This window comes from Culicoides brevitarsis, chromosome 3, assembly GCF_036172545.1.
Source record: "Culicoides brevitarsis isolate CSIRO-B50_1 chromosome 3, AGI_CSIRO_Cbre_v1, whole genome shotgun sequence".
Lineage (NCBI taxonomy): Eukaryota > Metazoa > Arthropoda > Insecta > Diptera > Ceratopogonidae > Culicoides > Culicoides brevitarsis.
Window position 1 is genome coordinate 25,614,582 of NC_087087.1, and position 23,390 is coordinate 25,637,971.

General features: G+C 29.6%; 3 protein-coding genes across 3 annotated transcripts in view; 2 read left to right on the forward strand and 1 right to left on the reverse strand.

Moving 5' to 3' along the window:
- LOC134833130 (prolyl 3-hydroxylase 1-like) overlaps positions 1-23,390 on the forward strand; it is a 145,453-nt gene that overhangs the window by 114,857 nt on the left and 7,206 nt on the right. The window lies entirely within an intron of this gene.
- On the forward strand, positions 1,730-7,819 carry LOC134833150 (arf-GAP with coiled-coil, ANK repeat and PH domain-containing protein 2). The gene is made up of 7 exons (XM_063847377.1): positions 1,730-1,897; positions 2,170-3,159; positions 4,362-4,532; positions 4,596-5,296; positions 6,128-6,291; positions 6,354-6,551; positions 6,894-7,819. Exons 1-7 carry the CDS (start codon positions 1,845-1,847, stop codon positions 7,116-7,118), a joined length of 2,502 nt encoding a protein of 833 aa, XP_063703447.1. The 5' UTR covers positions 1,730-1,844; the 3' UTR covers positions 7,119-7,819.
- On the reverse strand, positions 8,720-23,050 carry LOC134835417 (ras guanine nucleotide exchange factor Y-like). Its single transcript, XM_063850293.1, has 11 exons — positions 22,512-23,050; positions 22,196-22,343; positions 22,073-22,122; positions 14,884-15,067; positions 13,463-14,696; positions 11,871-12,170; positions 11,331-11,679; positions 9,724-9,979; positions 9,419-9,664; positions 9,101-9,291; positions 8,720-9,041 (listed from the first exon to the last, which is right to left on the reverse strand). The coding sequence occupies exons 1-11, from the start codon at positions 23,048-23,050 to the stop codon at positions 8,720-8,722; spliced, it is 3,819 nt and encodes a 1,272-aa protein (XP_063706363.1).

Consider the following 23,390-nt stretch of genomic DNA (forward strand, 5'->3'; position numbering starts at 1 on the left):
TATAGTGTTCAAATAAAAAAAGTAAATAAAATAAAAGGTTTCAATATTTTTTTCATTTTTTAAATAAAAACACATTTTCAATAAAATTAATTAAATTAAATTAAATTTAAAAAAATAAATAATTAAAAAAAAAATAAATAATTTAAAAAATAAATTTTAAAAAATTTTTTAAAATTTTAATTTAGGTTTGATTATTTTTTTTTTTAAATTTTAAATTTAATTTAATATATTTTTTTTTGTTTAAATTTCGAAATCAAAAAATAAAAATTAAATAAAAATTTAAATATTTTTGACATATTTTGGAATTTTTAATTAAAAAATCATGAAAATTTAATGTTTATTAAAATTATAAAAAAACTATAAGAAATTTGCTTAAATTTTCTATTGAAATTTGAAAAACATTTTTTTGAAAGTCACGTGACCAAAATTATTTTTTTTTCAAAAATTTTTATTTTGGGAGATTTTGTTGATTTTTCTTTACTTTTAAGTTCAAATTTTAAAATATTATAAACTAAAATTAAATAAATGTTAAGAATCAATTTTAAAAAAAATATTACAAACGTAAAATTCAAAAATATTTATTTTTTTATTTCCCCCCCCTCCTAAAAATCCTCATGGGACAAAAAATGAAAATATTAAATTTATTCGCCTTAAATTTATATTAATTAAATAATTAAATTTCATTTAATTAAATTTATAAATTTAATTAATTAAAAAAAATTAAAAAGGAAATTTTTTAAAATGTAATTTAGCTCACATTTTGAAAAACTAAACGCTAGGAAACAAAAATTAAATTCTATTCATTTATTTAATTCGATTTTATTTTATTTATTAATTTAATTAATTTTTCATTTATATTTATATTTATATTTCATTTTTAATAATATGTAGGTAAAATATTTAATTTAATTAATATTTAGTTTAATATTTATATAAAATTTATAAAAGATTTTAAAGTAAAATATTTTTATATTTTAATTATTTTTTTTTACCGAATTTTCAATTTATTGACAAACGGTATTGTTTGTTTAAATTATTTTTAATTATTAAGAATGTAAAAAAAATATTAAAAATTAAATTTATCAGTTAATTACCTATCATTAAATTAAATTAATTTATTTATAAAATTAATTAATTTTAAAGTCAAGCTCAATTTTTAAGTAAATACAAAAAATATACAAATTTAACTATTCTAAGCTTTAACTCTTTAGAATAACATTTTTTGTTGGCTTTAATTTATTTTAAATACATTTTCTAGTTTTTTTCTTTAAATATTATCTTTCAAATTTAAGAAAAAAAATCTCTTCATTTCGTTAAAATATTATTTATATTAAAATATTTTTAAATTTTCTATTTCTATAATATAAAAATAATAATGTCCTAATACTACATATATAAACTTTCCATACAAATAAATTAACGACTTTTTTCAAATTTTCAATTCAAAAACATATGCTTACCCAACCCTGTTTCTTATTAGATTCCCAGCGAACATCACTTTTTTCAAATAATTTTTCATTTTTACTTCAATTTATGAACTAAAATTTAAAAAATCTTCAATTAAATTAATTTAATTAAAATTAAATCAACATTTTCATTTAATTTTAATTTACAAACTTAATTTTTAATTAAATTTTCTGTCATAAAATCAAAAAAATAATCATCGTTAAAGCATTCCCCATGTAACAAAAATCCCATTACGACTCGTGCCAGTTGGGACAAAAAGAAATTGAATTTGTGTGTATTTTTGTTGTCTCTCGAGTAGTTTTCTAATTGTCTTTCACATATAAATAGTTCACCGAGGTCCTCTTATATCTCAAAAAAATCGGTAAATGTCGTAGACGATGACTTGCAAATTAAATTTAGTGGAATGTCTTCGAGATTCGCCGAGTTTTAGGTAAATATTGAAGGAAAAAAATGTATTGGAATTTTTTTTTTGCATACATTACACACATTATTATTATTATTAGTCATTAATGAGCAACATATATCTGTTGTTTGTTACGATGTTGGTTGAATAAGTGCCTCTGTTATTTTTTTTCGCTGTTGCGTCGTCGTCGTCGTCGTGTTGGTTGGTGTACGAGCAAATCAGATCATAATAATTTTTTTTTATAATTATCTGAGTCAACATATTTCCTGTGTTTACAAGTTTCGTTATTTTTGTTACAGATTGAACTTGGAAGAGGAGGAACGGGGCATCGAACATCTCGAAACGAAGTTAGATAAAGTCGTGAAGGCATGTCAAGCTGCCGTGGACCAAGGAAAGGAATTCGTAGCAGCGCAATCTGCGTTCGCGACGTCTTTGTGGGACCTCCAGAAGCACTTTCAAGACGACAAAAGCTCTCATAACGCCCTGGCGAAGTTAATTCATCTCATCCAGGAAATGAATAAATTCCACACGACGCTTCTCGATCAGGCAAATCGGTCCGTGCTGAAGACTCTGACAGCTTTTTTGAAGAAAAACGTCAAAGAAGTGAAAGATTCCAAGATTTTGTACAACAAAGTGTCGGAAAATATGGACACGGCACTGTACAAAAATGCCCAAGTCAATAAAAATCGCCCGCTGGAGATCACAGAGACGGAAAATTATTTGTCCGCGACGACGTCGTGCTTTCGTCACACCGCTCTGGACTACGTGAATGCGATCACGTTGCTGCAATCCCGTAAAAAAATGGAAATTCTCTCGGCTCTCTTGAGCTACATCCAAGCCTGCAGTACTTACTACCATCAAGGCAGCGATTTGTGCGAAGATTTTGCGCCGTACTTCAAAACGCTCGACGACGAAATCGGCAATATGCGGACGGATCACAACCAGTTGGAGAAATTGATGCAAAATCGACACGCTCTAGTCACGGAATTCACGGAAAAAAATGGCGACATCAAGAATCTCATCAACAATTTGGAGCCGAGCGACGTTGAGGCGAGTAAAAATAACAAGGAAAAATGCATCATGGAGGGATATTTGTTCAAGCGGACCTCGAATGCGTTCAAGACGTGGAATCGACGATGGTTTTGCATGAAAGACAACAAGCTGTACTATCGCAAACGCACGGGCGAAGATATGCCGACTGTCATGGAGGAGGATTTGCGCATTTGTCACGTACGGCGACTGGCAGACAGTGATAGACGGTTCTGTTTTGAAGTCTTATCGCCGAACAAGTGAGTGACTTTTTGCACTAAATTTTTGATTTTTGTCACATTTTGAAGGTCGTTAGCAACGTGAGTTACGAAAATTTTTAGAAAATCTCAAAAAAGATGCTTTACGAGTTGAAAAAAATTTTTTTAAATCAATTTTTGCAAGTTAAACTTTTTTTATTTTTTTTTTTTTAATAATTTTTGTTGAATTTTAGATTTTTCATGAAAAAATTTTACTAATTTTCCCAAGTTTTTGCGAAGTTTTGTAAAATTTTAAGTTTTTTTTATAATTTTTTTCTTTAATTTTCAAAATATTATAAAAGTTTCAATTTGTAAAAATTTTTTAGGAAAATTTTGGAAAACTGATGAAAAATCTTGAAAAATTCGTTAAAAATTTATGAAAATTCAAAAAAAAAAATCAATTTTTTTGCTAATTTTTTTTTATTTTTGCTCTTATAAATTTTCATAAATCTTGTAAAAATTAAAGAAAAATCCAGAATATTGTAGAAAGAAAAATTTTTAATGGAAAACTCGGAAAATTAATGGAAAAAAATTTTCACTTACTAAAAATTAAAAAAAAAACTATTTAAAAATTATGAATAAAAATTCGAAAAATCTCACAATATTTTAAATTTTCCGAGAAAAGAAATTTTTAAAATTCTTTGATATTTTTTTATAATTTTTCAAATTTTTTTTACTTTAAATTTATTTAAGTGAAATTTTTTTTCTAATATTTTATTTGTAAAAATTTTCCGAGTTTTCTATTAAATTTTTTTCTTTATGATTTTTTTTTTTTGATTTTTGTAAATTTTTTTTCTAGACTTTTTTAAATTTTTTATAAGATTTTTCGTAAAAAAATAAAAAAAAAAATAATTAATTTTTTTTAAATTCTAATGAGGTTTTACGACTTTTTTTATATAATTTTTCAAATTAAAAAAGAAAAAATTATTTCCAATAATTTTTTTCAAAATTTTTCGAGTTTTTTCCGAAAATTCTTTTTTCATAAATTTTCTTTAATTTTGTCAGTTAATTTTAATTTCCAAAAATTTTTTTTAAAATATTTTCGTTAAAAATAATAAAAATTTTAGAATTTTTTTAAAAAATTTTGTAAAAATTTATGAAAAAATCACAAAATTTTATTAAGAAAAAAAATTGTTCATGATCTCTTTTTAATCTCAGTTTTGCTGTAAATTTTTGATGTTTGTTGATTAATTTATTGCTTTTAGGTCACACACATTACAAGCCGACACTGAAGAGCAAATGCAGGCATGGATCGCAGCACTTCATCGTGGCATCGACAACGCCATACACAAAGCGAGCGTCTACAGCGAAAACATGTGCAACGTGCCAACATCGTCAACGTCGAAAAATGACTCGGAAAATAGCATCAAAAAAATGTAAGTGCCGCAAAATTAATCTGTCAATTAGCGAAAAATTCACAATTTTCCTCCCCTAATTAGTAATTGGCAGCAAATTTTGACGATTCCGGGCAACAAGAGTTGCTGCGATTGCGGCAATCCCGAACCAAAATGGGCTTCGATCAACTTGGGCATCACACTTTGCATCGCCTGCAGCGGCGTTCATCGTAGTTTAGGCGTACATTACAGCAAAGTCCGTTCTCTGACTCTCGATGTGTGGGAACCGGAAGTACTGCGAGTCCTTTTTGAGCTCGGCAACGACACGATCAACCAAATTTACGAATCTTACATTCCATCGACGTGCGAACTGGAACGCGCCACGGAACATTGTGATAGGACGGTGCGCGAAGCATGGATCCGCGCCAAATATATCGATCGGAAATTTGTGATGCCGTTGCAGTTTGGCGATTCGCCGCGCAATTCCGCAAATGTGGCGAATAACAACAACAGAGACGCGGATGGCGTGACGTTGCGCGGAAATGTGCCTGGAAAGTGGAGTGTGCTGAAGACGAGACGACGTTCGTGTCAGCGACGCACGAAACCGCGCATGGAAGTTGATGAGGACAAAGATTTGGACAGCACGTCGTCACAACGATCGGATATTTTGATCATTGGGGAGAACTTTAAAGCTGCTACGACGCCGGGATGCGGGAATGATAACGACGAGACGACAAATAATACGCCGCAAGTTAGTATTGGGCATTCGGATCAGGAAAGCACGAGCGGAGAAGAAGATATTATCGGTAAGAAAAATATTTTTTTGTTAATTTTAACGATTTTTACTGCATTTCAAGTAAAAATTTGGTCAAAAATTTCAAAATATGCCTTGGGGTAAAATTTTCAAATGTGTACTGGGCAAAAATTTGCACTGAAAAATTTTTATTAATTTTAGGTAGCAAATTTTTTGAGAAAAATTTAAAAAAAACTATTAAAAATTTATAGAATGTGTATTGGGAAAATATAATTTAAGAGAACAAATTAAGCGGAAAATTTTAGATTGTGCTCTGGGGTAAAATTTTTAAGTGTTTAGTGGGCTTAAATTTAAAACTTATGAGAAAAATGCATTAAATTAGTTAAATTTTATTGAATACACATTGGGATAATATTAAAGTTTTAATTTAAAGCAAAAAAAAAATCTTAAAATTTTCAAAATGTGCTTTGGGACAGATTTTAAGAATTTAAATTCATTCACTGAAATGAATTTTTCGAATAAAAATATTCATAAATGTATTAAATTAAAGTTTTTGGAATGTGTAATGGAGTAAATTTTTTTAATAAGTGAGTATTAAAATTTGTGTAAATCTTAAATATTTAAAAAAAAATAAAATTAAATATTTTAAATAAAAATGTGCATTGGGATAAAAATTTAAATTTGCACTGGGGAAATTTTTAAAATGTCTATTGGGACAAAAATTTAAAAAAAAATGCATTATGTACCTTGAGATAAAAATTTAAAAAAAATCCGTAACAATTTTTTTAAATTTTCTGTGGGGAATAATTTTAAAATGTGCACTGGGCAAAAATTTAAAAGTGAAAATTGAAAGTAAAAGTAAAATTTTATTTTTCTATTTCAGACGAGGAAGAAATGGACAAACTCAATCCAAACTACCTACTTTACAAAGCAGCATTGGCTCACAATATTCCAGTGATGTGTCAGGCACTCGCTCTTGGCGCCAACAAAAATTGGGAAAACTCCCAAGATTTTGATCGTACGGCATTGCATCAAGCAATTCTCTCGGTAAGTCAAGAAAAAATCTCTTAAAAATTAAAAAAAAAAATAAATTTTAAAAATTTTTTTAGGGCTCTCTAATGTCATGTGAATTCCTCCTCTTGAACGGCAGTAACATCGACGCTGTTGATCGAAATGGCGAAACGGCGCTTCATTTGGCGACTGAAAAAGGCTTCACTCAACTCGCCTATTTGCTTTTGAAGCACAAGGCGAACTACAATATCGAAAATAAAAGTGGCAAGAAAGCCATTGACATCGCCGTTGATCAGGTAAAAAATTAAAAAAAAATATTTTCAATTTAAAAAATATCAATTTAAAATAAAAATGAAATTATAACTCGCCTATACTTTTGAAGCACAAGGCGAACTACAATATTTAAAAAAAAATTAAATTTAATTTAATAAAAATTTTAAAAAAAAAATTAATTTAAATAAAAAAAAAAAATAATAAATTAAAATTATTAAAATTGATTTAATAAAAAAAAATTAATTTAATTAAATTAAAAAAAAAAAATTAAAATTAAAAAAATTAAATTAAAATTAGAAATTAAAAAAAAAAAATAAATTCAATTTTAAATTTTAATTTATAATTTAATAAAAAATTTTTTTCAGACGAACGCTGACATCGTCACCATGCTCCGCTTGACGCAACTGAACGAGGAAATTGGCAACGATGGCGATGGCGATACCATCGGCGACAACACATACAATGAAGTGATGCGCGACTTTTGTAACTTGAGTCATAATCAACCGCAAAAACTCGTACAACGGAACAACATTCGTGGATCGGGCGAAGATTCCGGCTTGAATTCCGACACTTGTACCGACGACGCATAAGCGCATTTTTTTAAAAAGACAAAATAAGCGACGAGCATTTTTCTTTCGTATTCTGATCAAATCAGAAATCTGGTCTTGTGATCTGGTTAAAAGATTTAAATAATTTAGCAGTATTGTTTATCCATTCTTGTAAATGACTCACATTTTTTTTTGTTTTGTTGTACATTTATTTACTTAAAAAAACGTAAGAAAAAAATATTTGTTAAGTAAAAATTATAATTAGTGTTCAAGAAAAAAATATAAAACTCACCTCTAAAAAAATAGAGCGAAAAAAATCAATCAATGTTGTTAATGTTAACCAATGTTAGTTGTCTATATTAAGATAATCATTTAATTATTAAAAAAATTAACGATACGTAACTGAAAATAATCGAATATCAAATAAAAAAATATTTATACATAGAAGAATCTCATGGTGACAATTTTTACGTAGAAAAATTTTATTAAAAAAAATCTCAGTGATCTTTACGAAAATTAAAAAAATTAAAGTTTGTTGTTAAAAATGATATTTTTTAATAGAATCCAGTTGAATTTAAAAACTCAAAAGTAGATGGACTTCGAAGTAGTGTTCGGAGTGTTGGATGCCAAATCTACAATGTGCTTTTAAAAAATTTTTAAAGTTTGAAAAAAAAAATTATTATGACAAAAAAATATATCAAGCACCGAAAAATATTATTCATTATTGAAAATTTATTCTAAGTCCACCATTAAATATTATTGAAATAAAAAAATATTAATAAAATTAAATAATATTTTTTTCCTTTTAAAAAAATTCAATTTAAAAAAAAATATTTTTTTTTCAGATTTTTAATTATTAGGGAGGAGGAACAATGTTCAACAATTTTTATTATATTTTTAAAAAATTTTTTGAATTATTTTTCAAGTTTTTTTTAAATATTTTGAAAACATAAAGTCCATTTAAAAAAGGATTTGATTAATTAAATATTTTTTTATTTATTTTATTTATTTTTTTATTTTTTTTAAATAAAAAAAATTTAAATTATAATCATTTTTTTTATTTTATTTTTTTTTTTTTGAGATTTTAATTTAAAAGCAGAAATTAATTTTTTTTTTAATTAAATTTTGTCTAAAAATCTTTTTAACACAAAAAAATCTTAATTTTTTTTTTAACATAAGAGAAATGATTTTTTTTATCAAATTAGCGAAAAAAAGGTAAAAATGGTCAAATTAATTATTTTAGTAAAAAAGAAATCAGGAAAATTCGTTAAAAAAATTATAAAAAAAACTCATTCGTAATATATAATAATAGTTTTTATTCATTTAATATTTTAATTTCTTTAATATTTTCTAAAGTAAATATTTTTTTTCTTATAAATGTAATATTGCAACGAAATCTTTGAATTTTACTTCTACATAAGTCAGGAAATTTCAGAGCAAATTTTTCTCAAATTTTTTCCAACAATTTTTTTTTTTTTTTGTAAAAAAAGCATAAAAAACATAATTTAACGCAAAATTTGACCTAAATTTAGAACCTAAAGTATTGGCAACAATTTTTACTACTTTTTTTATAATAATAATTCTTAACTTCTACTAGATTTTTTGTCTAAGCATCCAAATTTAGCACCATCCAAAAAGAAAAATTATCCAATTAAATTAAGTCGACTATTTGTTTTGCGTAAATGTGCTCGCCATGGTATAATTTGTTCTTCCTCGTCGTCGTTTTTACTGCTATTTGTTGGTTCCTGCGTCATTTGTGGCGACTTGGCATCTCGTTCATCGATTGCGATTTGATTGAGTTGATCATGGGAGCTATTCATGAAGTTTCCGTTGTTGTTTTCTTTATTGAAGCGCATGACGTCTTCCTCGCGAATGGAGAAACTCAAGTTATCGATAGACATTGCACGTTTTGACATGTAACGCGAGCTGCCGTTTGAGTCGACGCGTGGCGTGTGGACTCCTTGTCTGTAAAAAAAAATAATTTTTATAAAAAAATTTTTTTTTAGAAATTTTTTGTGGTTTACTTTTGTTCCATTTCTTCCTTTCGTGCGATCAAATCGCGTTTCCATTTGGGAATTGCCGATAAACGTCTTTCTTCGGCTTCTCGTGCCATTCGTTCCTCGAATTCTTTTTTTGCTTTTTCCGCCGCTTTCTTCGCCAACATTTGTCGTTTCCAATCGGGAATGATGTTGCCGCTGCTGTCGCGTTCAGGTACCTAAAAAATCATAAAATTTTTCATTAGAATCGGGAACTTGATCGATTTCGGTGCAAAAAAAAGAGAAAAATAAAGTAATAAAAAAGTGTGCATTTACTATAAGAAGTGGAGAACAAGTATTCGATACCGTATCAACGAAATTATTTGGTGTGAATTGTCTTGTTGCCTCGCTGCTCGAATATCGATCCTCCATTTTTGCGCGTTCAACTTTCATCTTTTTGATGCCCGTGATGTCCTTCGAAGCCTTCAATTCGGCAATCAAGTCGACTTTTTGGGACATGAAGAGCTCCGCCGTTGAAGACAAGCATTGCATGCTGATACTTCGTGTGGGAGCCGAAAATGTCTTCGAGAGCATTTTGTCAGTGCGACGAAGCTAAAAAATTTAAAAATTCATTTTTCTTTGAAATTTAGTTCAATTTCGTTAAAACTCACCTGCACACTGTTCAAATCCTGTATCGAGATCGCAGACAAGGGCTGCTGTTGTTTCCGCGTTGCGGGATCCTGTAACGCCGCCGTCGTGGAGCCGTTTTGCGCAGTATTTGTCGTCGACGAATGACTCGCGTTGCTTTGGAGTGTGTTGAATGGCAACGCGGGCGGGGGCGGAGGCGGACAAGGGGGAGGCAATTGCGTGCCAGTATTGCCAGGACTCGAAATTATGACTGGCATATAATCTTCGGCATCAGACGATCTGGGAGAAAATGAAAATTTTAAATTAAAAACACCTTGATTTGAGGAACGTCTGTTCGAGAGTAAGTAAAGATAACTATTGAAAACTAAAAATTGTTTTTTGTTCCGGTCTAGAAATTAATCCGTGGCGCGTTGTTTCGTGTAAATTTTTAATTTCGAATTTAATTAAATGAACGCACGCAACGTCACTTTCTTCACACTCCTAATGTTGGACCAAAACACTTTTTTCGAATGATATAAGGCCGATACAATATTTGAAAATGTTTTTAATCTATTCTCAACTAATACGTGAATCAATTAATTTTTAAGCCTGGCTTGTTATCCAAAAACTACGACCATTCAAAATTTTATTAGTAGAAATTCAAGTTATTAAAATTTTCATTAAAGTTAGTTCAAAAGTAAAAAAAATTCTTACTTTTTCAAATTTGAACAAAAAATGTTCAATTTCGTAAAAAAAATATTCCAAAAGGAATTTTAAATATTATTCTTCATATCCTGATTCTTAGAGGTATATTTAATAAAATTTTACATATTAGCATAATTACGGAAGTTCTTTGACATGATTTGAATTCGACCAAAAAAAATTTTTCAATAATTAGACTTCATTTAGTTTGATTTTGTTTCTAAGCTTTGATAGTTTAAAGGGTTCGAAAGTTTGTTTTGTAGCATCTCTAATTATAGAAAATCCATTTTTAATATTTTAGCAGCTTTGCAAGAAGTGGGTTCTTTGTTCACGAAGGCAAATAAACAAGTTTGTCTTTATTGATCAGTTCTCGTTCGATTCTTCGGTTCTTTGGAGCGCAAGAAGTTAGTTTTCAACATTCAGGAGTTTATTTTAGTAAATCATCCATATTAAAGTCATCTTTCCATATGTCTTTTGAAAATATCATACTTTGGTTAACTATTGTTTTCGTATGTTGTTCTTTCATGCATTCATGGAACTCTTGAATTGAAATGCTTTAGTTTTCCTTAAGATATGCTGCTTTTTCATAAAATTCAAAGTTTTGTAGAAACTGCTTTCTGCAAAATGTAAATTTGTTGTTATTTTGATTGTAGTTTGGTCCATATCCCTTTTTCAAAAAATGTTAAATAATTTCTTATCACTTTAGAATTTCTCATAATTTTTTTCACACATGGAATTTTTTTATATTCTCTCAAATTATGCTAAAAAAGATTTTAAGAATGATTTTAATGAATTTACTGAAACTGAAATTATTTTAAAATATTTTATAGAAAAATGTTTCTATTTAATCCAAAACATTTTTGATAATTGTATCAGCCTTTTGACACTTTCAACAAATTTCATTAATTTCTTTTGTTCGAATAAAAGCCATTGGATCACTGATACTCACCTCGAGGATCCGCCGCCCGCATTCGAACCTGCCTTCCGATCCGTGATACTTTTCAGGTATTCCGACGGCTTAATGAGATGATTCGCGCCGTCTGCACTATTTGTCGGGAACGATGGTGGCACAAATGGAAGTACGAGTTGCTTGTTAACCAATTTCGGGCCGCAAATGCTGCTGTTGCTAGAACCAGGTCGCGTTATGTCTTGTTGCTGTGAATAATACTGTTGCTGCTCATCGACTGGCAAATACGATTTCATCGAATGTTGCTGAGAGTTGTTGTTATGATGAATTAGACTGTTGTTGTTGTTGTTATTATTATTGCTTGTGGTTATGAGTTTAGCTTTCTTATTCGCTGTACCGCAAATTTGCGAAAAGAAAAACAAAGAAAAAAATTAGCAGGAGCGAGAGAGATGGAGAAACCGTCGGATCTACCCGAGTAACTTAGAATCGTGTGCAGATAAATTTCTTGCTCAATTCTCGGTAATTGATCACTCGAGTAGAAATTTTCTCTCAATTTGAGGTTTAATTTTTTTTGAAAGTTACCTGAAATAATGGACATGCTCCTGTTGTGATTTCCTCTGACCAAATCGGATGGTCGTAACGTCGGTTCTTCGACAACTTCCAATCCGGAATCCGAATCAACGATCTCTGCTGCGGTTGTCTCGTGACTTTCATTATTTTGTGTTTTTGTCGCGTTCGTCACCATTGTCGAGCCATTGCTTTTGTTTTCGTTGCCATCACTGAACTGCGGATGCTTTTGATGTAAGAAACTCTTGTTGCTGCCGATTCCATGGTTCGGTGCCTTTAACGGCGGAGGCAATGGTGGAGGGGGAGGACCGGACACTGTTTGTGATGCGGAAGAGAAAAAAAATATAAAATTATTTTTTGCTTGACTCGCTTGGACATTTCACTTTTATTTCGTCGCTTTTTTAAAGCCACAACAAGGCACTAATAGATTTTTCGATACATTTTTTATTGCCTTTTTGTGTAGTTAAAGACCGTAATTAATGATAAAATATGGAAGAATAACGATAATTGTGCTAATTAGAGGCACGTTTTATAGAGTGTGAGAGCGTTAATTGTCGGTGTGACGGAGCCCTTTCACTGTTGTGTGCGATTTGGATCATTGAATTGTTTAACGTGAATTTTCCGCACAGAAAATTCAAGTTAATTTTTCTCAATTAAATTCATGAAAAAAAATATTCTAATAAAAAATAAAACTCAAAAAAGTTATTTGTTTAAAACATATATATAGAATTTTTCATTTTAGACAAAACAAAAAAAAAAATCATAAATTAAAAGTCAAATTAAAAATTAAAAAAAAATGTAAAGTTGTTTCTTCAAACATTTTGATGTATTTTTTTTCTCAAAATTTTTAAAAGAAAAAAAAATTAACAAAAAATTAGAAAATTTTTGCTTTCTACAATATTTAATTTTTGGTAAAGTAAAATATTATTAAAAATTTATTTTATTTTTTTTTTTAATTTTTGAAAATTAATTAATTAATTTAATTTTTAAAAATTTTTAAATAATTTGAAGTATAAATCATTTTAAAAAAATATTAATTTTTTTAAGGAACAAAGTAAAATTTTAATACAAGTATTTTTTAAAAACTTACTTAATATATTTAATTCTTTGAAAAATCATGTAAATTTTTATTAGAACAAAATTTTAAATGAATTTTTCAATAAATAAAACAATTTGAATGTTTTTAAAATAATTTGAATAAAATATTAAAATAAGAAATAAAAATTTTTTATAAATTTTCAATTTTAAAAGCAAAATTTATTAAAAAATTAAATAAAATTTTTAAAAACGAAAAAATAAAAAAAAAAATTGTTAAAATTATATTTTTTTATTCGCTTATTAATTAATTTCTTTAAAATAATTAATTAGTAATTAAATTAATTGTTAACTTTTTTTAATAATAATTTAAAATCTCCTTTAAAAAAAATAAATTTTAAAATTAAAAAAATATTAAAATAATTTTGTAGAAAAATGTTGATAAAATTAACTGTAAATTTTTTAATTTAATTTATTCTTTTAAATCTTAAAAAATCTTTTTTTTTTTTTTTAAAAAAAACTGCCTTAATTTAATATTTTAAATAATTTTCAAAAAAAAAAGTAAAACTCACCTTTCGACATTTTCTCCTCTTCCTTAAAGTGATTTCCTCGTTTCTCGTTATTCTTCTCCTTTTCCTTGTCTTTCCGTGTCTTATTCACCTTCTGTGCTATTTTATTCCTCTCTTGGATGTCATCGGGCGAACAAATACTATCATACGTGTTATGTTTATTATTGTAAGAACTTTGACCAGAATTGTTCATTTTTCGCGGAAAATCGTAGCTATTTTTCACGTTATTTTGCTGTTCGTAGATTTTATTGCGTTTACTCAGCAAAATGGCCTCTTTCGTCGTTTGCGGTTTCATTCCCGCCGAAATAATTTCACTGCGATTCGAGCTCGCACTTGCCGATCTACTATGCGAACCGCTATCCCGCGAACGACTTCTGCCGTGAATTTTACTCTTAATCATGCCATTTGTCTCTTCGCGTACCAAATAAATGTCTTCGTAATCGTGATCGCTGCGATTGGATTTCCCATTGCCGTTACTTGAGGCCCTTTTGACTTGCATGTGCGTGATAACGGGACTATTTTCGGAGCTCGTACTCGATTCCACGGAAATATCTTCGTCGGAGGCGGATGTCGCGCCACTACTACTTGAATGAACTTGCGCTTGGATCGTCACATTGCGATTATTGCCAAAGAGATCCTTGACTCGGTTGTAAATGACTTCTTGCGGGTCATGCAGGAAAAATGATTCGCCCGAGACACTTCCGCTGGGGCTGCGGGGCGAAAGAGAGCCATGTCGCATGGGATTAATGAAAAGTCCGTCATTCGGAGGCACGCCATGATAAAATGACTCCGCCGAGGATTTTCGATAAACGGGTTCTTTTGTGGAGCGTGGCGTGTTCACGACACTTCCTGGCGAATTTCCACTCGTCGGCGGATGCAAATAAAACGGTTCCGAATCCGAACTGCCTGACGAACTTTTGCTCATGACAGTCCCATTGCGTGTCTTATCCGCCTGATGTTTCTTGTTCGGGCGCTTTGTTTGATGATGACTTGGCTTTACGACAACTTCCCCGTAATCTGGCGTCGTGCCATGTTGCACCAAAACGTTCAAACATTCCGTTTGTTGGTTCTCGGCGGCGTCATTTATCGGCGATTTGCCGTATTTGTCGAGAGATAATTTGGCACCGACACTCAAAAGCCATCGGACAGCAGCGAGATGCCCACGCGATGCCGCAAAGTGAAGCGGAGTAGCTCCATCTCCGTCACGGAGATTCGGATCGACGCCTTGGTCTTCCACCTTGAACGACAGAAAAAAAAACGTTAACGACACATTTTCTGCATTGTTGCAAAAGAAAAAAGAAACTCGTTTTCTTCCTATATAAATTTTACACTTTTTACATGTTCATTAACGTAGTCTCATTTAAGGAAAAAGTAGATCAGAGAAAAACTCGTTTCTTTCTTTTTTTGTCACACATTCTTCTTACCATCCACTTTAAGCAGTCTAAACAGCCCATTTGCGATGCAGCGTGAATCGGAGCCATGCCATCGCGTGCACGAACGTATAAAGAGCCGCCAGCTTCGAGCACGAGGAATTTTAGCACTTCCAAGTGACCTTCTTGGGCTGCCAGGTACACGGGAGTTACGTCGTTGTCCATTTGTGTATTTGCGCTAAAAGAAAAAAAAATTGGTAAGAATTATTTTTTTTATATAATTTTTATTAATTTTTTCTCATATGCAAAAAAAATTCAAGTTAAAAATTCTTAAGAGAGTATTTTTCCAAAAATGGAAAATTTTTAGTTTAAAGTGAATTTTTACGTTCAATTTTTTCGAAAAATAAATTAAAAAATAGCTTATAAAAGCTTTTGTTAAAAAAAAAAAACGTTCAAAATTTTGAAATTTATTTATTTATTATTTACAATTTTTTTCATTACACTGTTCCACAAACCCGGAAGTTGCGTCTATCATCAACCGGACCAATTTTATTTGAAAGTAGGCTAAAAATGATGAATTTCCTCATTTTTAGATTTTCTATATCGGGTCTGGGAGCTTTTTTATAGCTATCGACATTTTCGACCCAAAGCAATCATTGAGTACCATAAATTTCAGTTTTTCCAAAGAGATCGAGCTCTAACTTTGCACATAGGCTTAAACTAGCTAAAATAACAATTCTGCAAAGTTACAGCCTTCTAAGACTTCGAAAACGGGAGTTACCGTCATCGTCATTTTTCTAAGAAAAAATTTTTCCTCCAAAATTAATATTTCAAAATGATGATTTTTTGAAACTTCAAATTTCAATCAAATTTCTATTGGATCATATTAAATGGCTCAAAAACTAAAACTTTTTTTCCAACACTTTTGAATTTTCGGCAACAAAATGTATGAAACGGAGGTCGAAAATCTCATTTTGGCTTGTTTTCATACAAAATCTCATTTTACATAGAAAAGCTCCCAGACCTGATATAGAAAATCTAAAAATGAGAAAATTCATCATTTTTAGCCTACTTTCAAATAAAATTGGTCCGGTTGATGATAGACGCAATTTCCGGGTTTGTGGAACAGTGTTATTTATTAGAGTATAAAAATTGGTAACTTTATTTTTTTTTTACTTTAAGATATTTAATGAATAATATGAAGTAAAACTTTATCATCGAAGAACTGAAAGAGTCTGAAATCAAAAAAAAAAAAAAAATTTTAATTTCTTAGAAATTATTCATTTAAAATTGTTAAAATTTCTGAATTTAAATGAATTGAATAAATAAATTAATTAATTAATTAAATTTGAATCAAAAATAATTATTTTAATTAATAAAAAGTTTAAATATTTTTTTTTAGCAAAAAATTGGATTTAATTTAATTTTAATATATTTATTTTTTTTTCACTTTTTACTTTATTTATTTATTTTTTTTTCCTTTTTTTGACCAAATATGGTCTAACAACAAAATTTTAAAAATTAAGTTTAAAATGGCAATTTTTCAGCTTATTGTTAATTTACAAGAAAATTTACAAGAAAAAAAGTTCAAACTCATATTTTTTTCAAATTTTTTCACACTGAGCTTCCTCAGAAAACAAAACTATTCGTAAAATCGAACAAAATTCCTACAAATTATCACAACTGACGAATTTTTATCAATTTTTCCATCATTTTCTCACACAAACTCCTCACCTAACATAATTCGCTCTCGCTAACGACGACGAGATATATTGCGCTTCACCCTTTTCCGTATTCTCGTCGCCCGCCGTCACCTCAGTCGCGTCATTATTACTCGTAATTAAAGCCACTTCGCCGCTATTTGACGCGATACTTTGATGCGAGGAATCCAAACTGACAGGCACTGTCACACTAATTGGACTTCCGATTTCCTCGTACGAATCACTTTCGTCAATTACTTTCGGCAAGTCTTTCTCCTGCGACGGCGACGATGACTTTGTTTTCTTTTTACGCCTATTGAGGAGGGCCGACATCGCTTGCGTTTTAATTTTCACAAAATTATTAGCAATTAAAGTGCACGCTCGATTTGTCAAGTATTTTGATTTGCTTTCACAGACGTTGTTGCTTTTTCTACGAGAAAATTTTTATTTTTTTTAATCACTTTTTAATTGAAACGGTATCGGGTGTCAATTTTGCATCACGAAAAAAATGAAAGTCAGAATGATTTTTTTTTTAATAAATGGCTTAAAATGCAAATTTTAACACCCGATAACCATTTTCTCTTTTGTTTTTTGTTGTTGTTCGAAAGGAACGAAACATACGTCGTAAACAAGTCTTTCACTTTGAAATGCATAAATAATGGATTTGAATTTTCATCATGACTAAATTAGAAACTTATGTAAATAAAAATTGCACTTGTCAATCAGTCTTGATCGATTTCACTATCTAGGATCGTTTTTCAGGTACATCAGATTTTTTTATCACAATTTTTTTTTTTAATTTTTATTTTATTTTCAGTAGTTCACATTTTTGAGCTTTTAAAGCTTTTTTTTTATCACATTTCCTTCAAAAAAATTTTTTTATCCAAAAAATTCCATTATAAATATTTAAATTAATGAAAAAATTAATTTTTTTAATTATTCAAAATAAATTAAATGATTAATCCAAAAAAAATATTCGATCCACTTGTACAATGTTAACCGTCCGAAACGTAAACCGTGAATGCGAATTAAGTTTAACAGTGGAAATAGTATTGGTCTAGTTGCGTTTTTTTTTTGCTGTTCGTAGCCAAGTGACGATAATGCAGCTTGCGCTATTAATGCAAGCTACGAAAGAAAGAAGAAAAGAAAAAAAAATGAAACGGTGTATGGTGTGCCAACTAGTAAACAAGTCTACTAATCATATCATAAATAAATGAATTGTTGTTACATGTTGCTTCTTTTTGGATATGCTTTGGCTGCATACTTGTTATTTTGCGCTAGAAATTGGTGTAAAACATGGAAAAGTCATGTTAGTTATGACTAACAAAAAATAACAATGAAGGTAAGTTTTTGTATGAATTCGAATAATTATCAACCGAACCACATATTTTTGTGTTATTTTGTGGTTAAAAATAATGAAGATCTGATTTTTGCCTTTCTTCGAATTTTTCAAGGCACGGTTAACGGGAAAGTGAATTGGGTAAGTACTTTTTTTTAATTAAAAAGTTTTCTTAAGTCCTTTATAACATATTGAAAATTTAAGATGAAAACTAAACATCAAAATATTACTAAATTATTTTTTTGTAATTTTATGGCTAGAAAAGCCAGCAAATAGAAACACAAACAGGCAGATCCCAATAAATTATGACAGGTATAATTTTCAAAACCGCTTTAGATTCCTTAAAGTGATATAATATTGTAATTATTTAATCTATACACTTTTCTTGAAGTAATAAAATCCTGTTTGCTACAATGTTATCTTTCATCAACGCAAGGAACGATAATGAAACAAGATAAAAACACTTTGTTTTCTATGAATAAATTCAACGGCTTTAGCACTACTGTTACTGATGATTACTTTAAGATCATCAAGACTACATGATATAGTAAAAATAGGCTCTTAATGGCAAGCACTAAAGTATCTCAATGAAATTGATTGTTATCAATAGCAGGTTAGATTTGAGAAAAGCATCACCGTGGTCCGAAGAACTATGTTGATCGCTATGACAATATGTCATAGTATGCCAAAATGTAAATATATCGAACTATGTCCATTGTTAAGAAAAAGCTGTTTTATAGCTCAAGCGCCTAATAACGGCTTCAAAAACGATCTTTTTCTAAATTTAATCTATCTTCTTAATCGCTAGTGTTGGTTTTTTTCTCAGTGCTTAATAGATGACCTTGACATAAAATATCTTAATTTGTCTCGTTCTTTGCCTTTTGCTCAATTTTCAAGCCAAATTAGTTATTTCTCCGCTAAAAAATTTACATGTCCTAACATTTATCTTTGGTCTTTAGACGGAATCACTAATTCTGACTTTTTCTGTTCTATCGAACACTTTTATGCTGAAGTGACTTTCAAATTTTAAATTTAACTTAATTTTCAATACGTTATTTCTTAACATCCATCCTGATGCTTCGACAGAATACATTGAACTCTTGAATTTTTATGAGCAGATGGTTTAATTTCCAAAAGCCTTGAAACTCAGAAATTAAAAGATGTGCATTCTAATAAATTTGATCTTTCGTGGATTTTATCACAGTATCCTCAATGGCTCATAGACTTCTGAAGGTTACTTATTTAATTGATTTTGAATAAGTGACCTTGTTAGTTCCTTTGTCATTTTTCTTCTTCTGTAATTTTCTGTCTCATTTTCTTGGATCAAAAAATCAAAAGATCCTATCGTATGTGAACCAATGCTCTGAGATATTTACGGTTTTAAGCACCTTTAAGTACCTTCATGAAGAAAAATTTTCTGGATTTGGACATTAAAAATATTTTAAAAACAATGTAGATACTTACTTCAAATTTTACCGCAAATAACTCATTCCGGTGAATCGTGATCGAAAATTCACCAATTGTAACTGTCATGTTCACTCGTATCACTTTTCAACCTTTCACATCTTCATCACGTTATGTAAGTTTCATTTCATGTACCATTAATCTATTCCCGTCGCAACTCTCTGTAATTTTCCTCTCTTACGAAAATAGGCCACCTACGGAATTCCTATAAATCTTTTTATCTAACTTGGTCAGTTAACGTTTTCTCAAACGAACATGCAAAGATGCAAGAACATTGTAGTATACGTTCAACTTATGAATTTCTGCTCCAATTTCTGCGAGACAAGAAAATCCTGTTTGCAACATATTGTATCTTTTTTCTACTCTATTAGAGCAAAAGTAAGTAATTATAGCGATATACCGGCGATATACTATTCAGAACGGCCAGTTTAACGGTTTTTCCATGTACGATGATGGCGCGTTGTTTTGGTCTAATTTTTTCTTCTTCTTCTTTGAAGATAAGATATTGCAAACATTAATTATTGGATTTTATTGACCATAATATTATATAAGGTTCTTCATTTCATTTGATTGCATTCAAAGCAATATAATGAATGTTATTTTCTTTGATGCGTATTGAATATGTGAAGAAACTAGAATTTATGTAGGTGAGCCACATGCAATTTAATCATCAATATACGGTAAAAACTTCTTTCTTTCTACATTTGTAATTTTTTATATTCAGTTTCGTATGTGAGTAGTTTGCTTGAATAGCCAGGCAATAAAATAACAAGAGAGATGCACCATTCGTCGCAATCCGTTTGAAAAAGTATACAGTAAAAATTCAACATCTCGCGAAAAATCACATATTTGACTTTTTTGAAGCAGTTTTAGGTTTGCGACTATATGTTTCAAGGTCAAAAATGATCTAATTGAGACAACAAACAATCCTGCTGAAACTTCGACCTGATCCTTTGAAACTCCCAAAATTGCCCTAAAATCAAAGGTTGGATTGATTTTTGACCAATTTTGGGAATTTTGAAGGATCAGATCGAAAATTTTTGATTTTTTTTTTGCTTTAGGATTGTTTGTTTTCTCAAACAGATCATTTTTCACCATGAAACATATGTTCGCAAACCTATAATTGCTTCAGAAAAAAATCAAATATGTGATTTTTTACGTTCCGCGAGATGTTTATTTTTTACAATGCACATTTTAATTTTACACATACTCAACTTGTTGCATCTTTTTTAATTTTCTACCCGATTGTATAACTCGATAATCAAAATGACATTGAATGGAATGTTCCATGCTTTGCTTTGCATATTGACTGATCTACTTACGATTGTCCTGTTATGTTGTTTTCTTCATCTTTACCAACTGATACTACTGCAGAAATGGGACAATCAACCGTTCGAATGACACTGACACATTTTCCTCGTACCTTCGTGTTTGCGGGTATGTGGACAAATCGCATGATAACTCTGCATTATGTATTCACTAATTACCCTTTAATATCAAGACGATCTCGAAATTTAATTCAATTTAATTTAAAAAGCTCGTCAAGCGTGCCATTTTTAACTTTCATTTGTTGTTTTATTAGATGTAACGATTTTTTTTTGCATTTTATTTATTTATATAATAAAATAAAATCATAAATCATCACCAAACATCATCGACTGAGGTTTGCAAATCGGGGAAATAAAAGTAAAAAAAAATGCGTTTTTACGATTGAATCGATGTAAAAACAAAACAATAAAAACCAATGAATAAATGGTTACTTTACTTTTGAACAATGACATGCTTGAATGAATGGTTTAATTTATCTTCGTTCAAAGAAAGCGATTGTGGCTTTAAATATTTTGCCTTTTTCGTGAGTCGATTGCATATAATTATATGCATCGATAATGTGTCGTTTTTACAGAAGAAATGAAAATTAATTAAGTGGCTGTTAGACGGAAGGAGGATTTTTATGGTTAATTGTTTTTTTCTTTTTTGTTTCGACATGCGATAATTTGATTTAAAAATAAAAATGTTTTTGGTAAGTAACTTTTTATTTGAATTTTATAAAAATTTTGAATATAACAGTTATAACAAAATTTGAAGTATAACAGTTTCTGTTGATCTAAAGAAATTTATCAAAATTTAATCCTAAAAAATTCATAAACTTTATCTTTGAAATTTTATGAATTTTAAAAGATATTAATTTTAAAATAATTTTTTTTGGATTAAGAAAAATTGTTATACTTCAAATTTTGTTACAACTGTTATACAATTTAAAATTATTATAAAAGTCGTTCTAATAAAAAAAAATTAATTTGGTTTTAAGATTTTTTGAATTAAAATCGAAGCAAAAAAATTAAACAATTCATTTAAATTAAATTAATTAATTAATTGACGTTAAGCTTTAATAAAAATAGTCAATTAATTAACTAATTTAATTAAATTATTTTTTTTTGCTTTGATTTCAATCCAAAAAAATCTTGAAAAAAAAATTCAAAGTTTTTGGTTCCTATTAAGACGACTTTTAATTTATAAATTTTTATTTATTTTATTTTTTTAATAAATTAAGTTTTTATCAATAGTTAAAAGAATGATTTTAAATCTAAGCTTCAGTCTATAAATAATTTTTTTAAAATTTTTAATTTTTTTTTTCTCGATTTAAACTCGAAGATATCAAAGTAACTTTTAGGCTTATCTTGTTGTTTTTTTTTGCATATGAGAAAATATGAACATGTTAAAGTAAAAAATTAAAACTTACCTTATTTCTGGCGATGCTTCCACAAGTAACTTAACACAATCAAGGCAGCCCTAATTCATGATAAAAAAAATAAAAAAAAATTAGTTAAGCCTTTTTAAAAAGGATTAAAAGGACAAATCATACCCTTGCAGCTGCATAATGCAACGCAAGTGCTCCCCCTGTAGGTCGTTCATAATTCGTATCCATGTAAGGAAGGGATCCAGGAATCAGCGAAGGATCCAGATGGGAGTGATATCTGGAGTCGCCAAGGCCGTTACAGCCCGCTGATGTGCTGCAAAAGAAAAGAAAGAAACTTTATAAAAATTCGCCTTTAGCTAATTCAATTTTTTTTATCGTTAAAAGTTGAATTCATTGCATACTTTTTGCAACTTATCGTTATGTGATACAAATTGCATATTCAAGTAAAAAAAATATATCGTGAAAATTATCGGTTGATTACCTCTTACACTTTGCACAAAAGTTCTTTGAAAACTTTCCATTGTCCACGAAACAATATGTGACAATGGCTTTTGATCTGTTCACCTTTTTGTGCGCACTCAGTCTCTTGCATTCACTCATTCTCGACACATTCGACTGTACCGAGCTAAATTTATCCGTTAACAATTCACTTATGTTTATGTTTCTTTGGCTAAAGTATCCCCAATGGTTGGTTTTGCTCTCGAGCTCTTTAATGGCAACATAAACAGCTTCGGTGTCATGTTGCCATAGTTCGTCTTCGGGAGTTTTTTCGCGCTTTGGTCGACGTTCAAAGGTTCGTGTTTGTATCTTTGGTCTGGAATCTGATTTCTCATCGTTTGAGCTTTGGTCACTTTTCTTACCTCCCATTTCCATTTCGAAAATAAGTTTCACTTTGACGTTATTTTTCTTCGTTTTTTCCTGCTTGAATGATCGTCGAACGAGGGAGTCGCATTTTTGTTCGACCTTGTGAAGTTTTTTGAGGATCCTGTTCTCTTTTTGTTCATTCCATTGGATTAGCATGTCGCGACTTGATCTGGGCTTTCGCCACGGTACAAGTTCAAAATTCAAGTAGTTTCGAGATTTTTGCCAGGGATGCGATTCCGTGGCTCGAGGAGCTTGTTTCAAGTACCAATCACCGTCTAAGATGCCAGATTTGCTTGGGATTATCACGTCTAAGGATCGAACAGGACCATGAACGATACTTGGAAGTACTTCAGTAACGTTAGTGGATAAGATGCTTTCGTAAATTGTATTGCTCGGATCAACGGGAGCTTCTTTCTTATCACCTTTAGGACTGCGAAGCAATAATAAATCTCCAAAATCTCGAAGTTTATAACACCATTGACTCAGTATCAAGCCA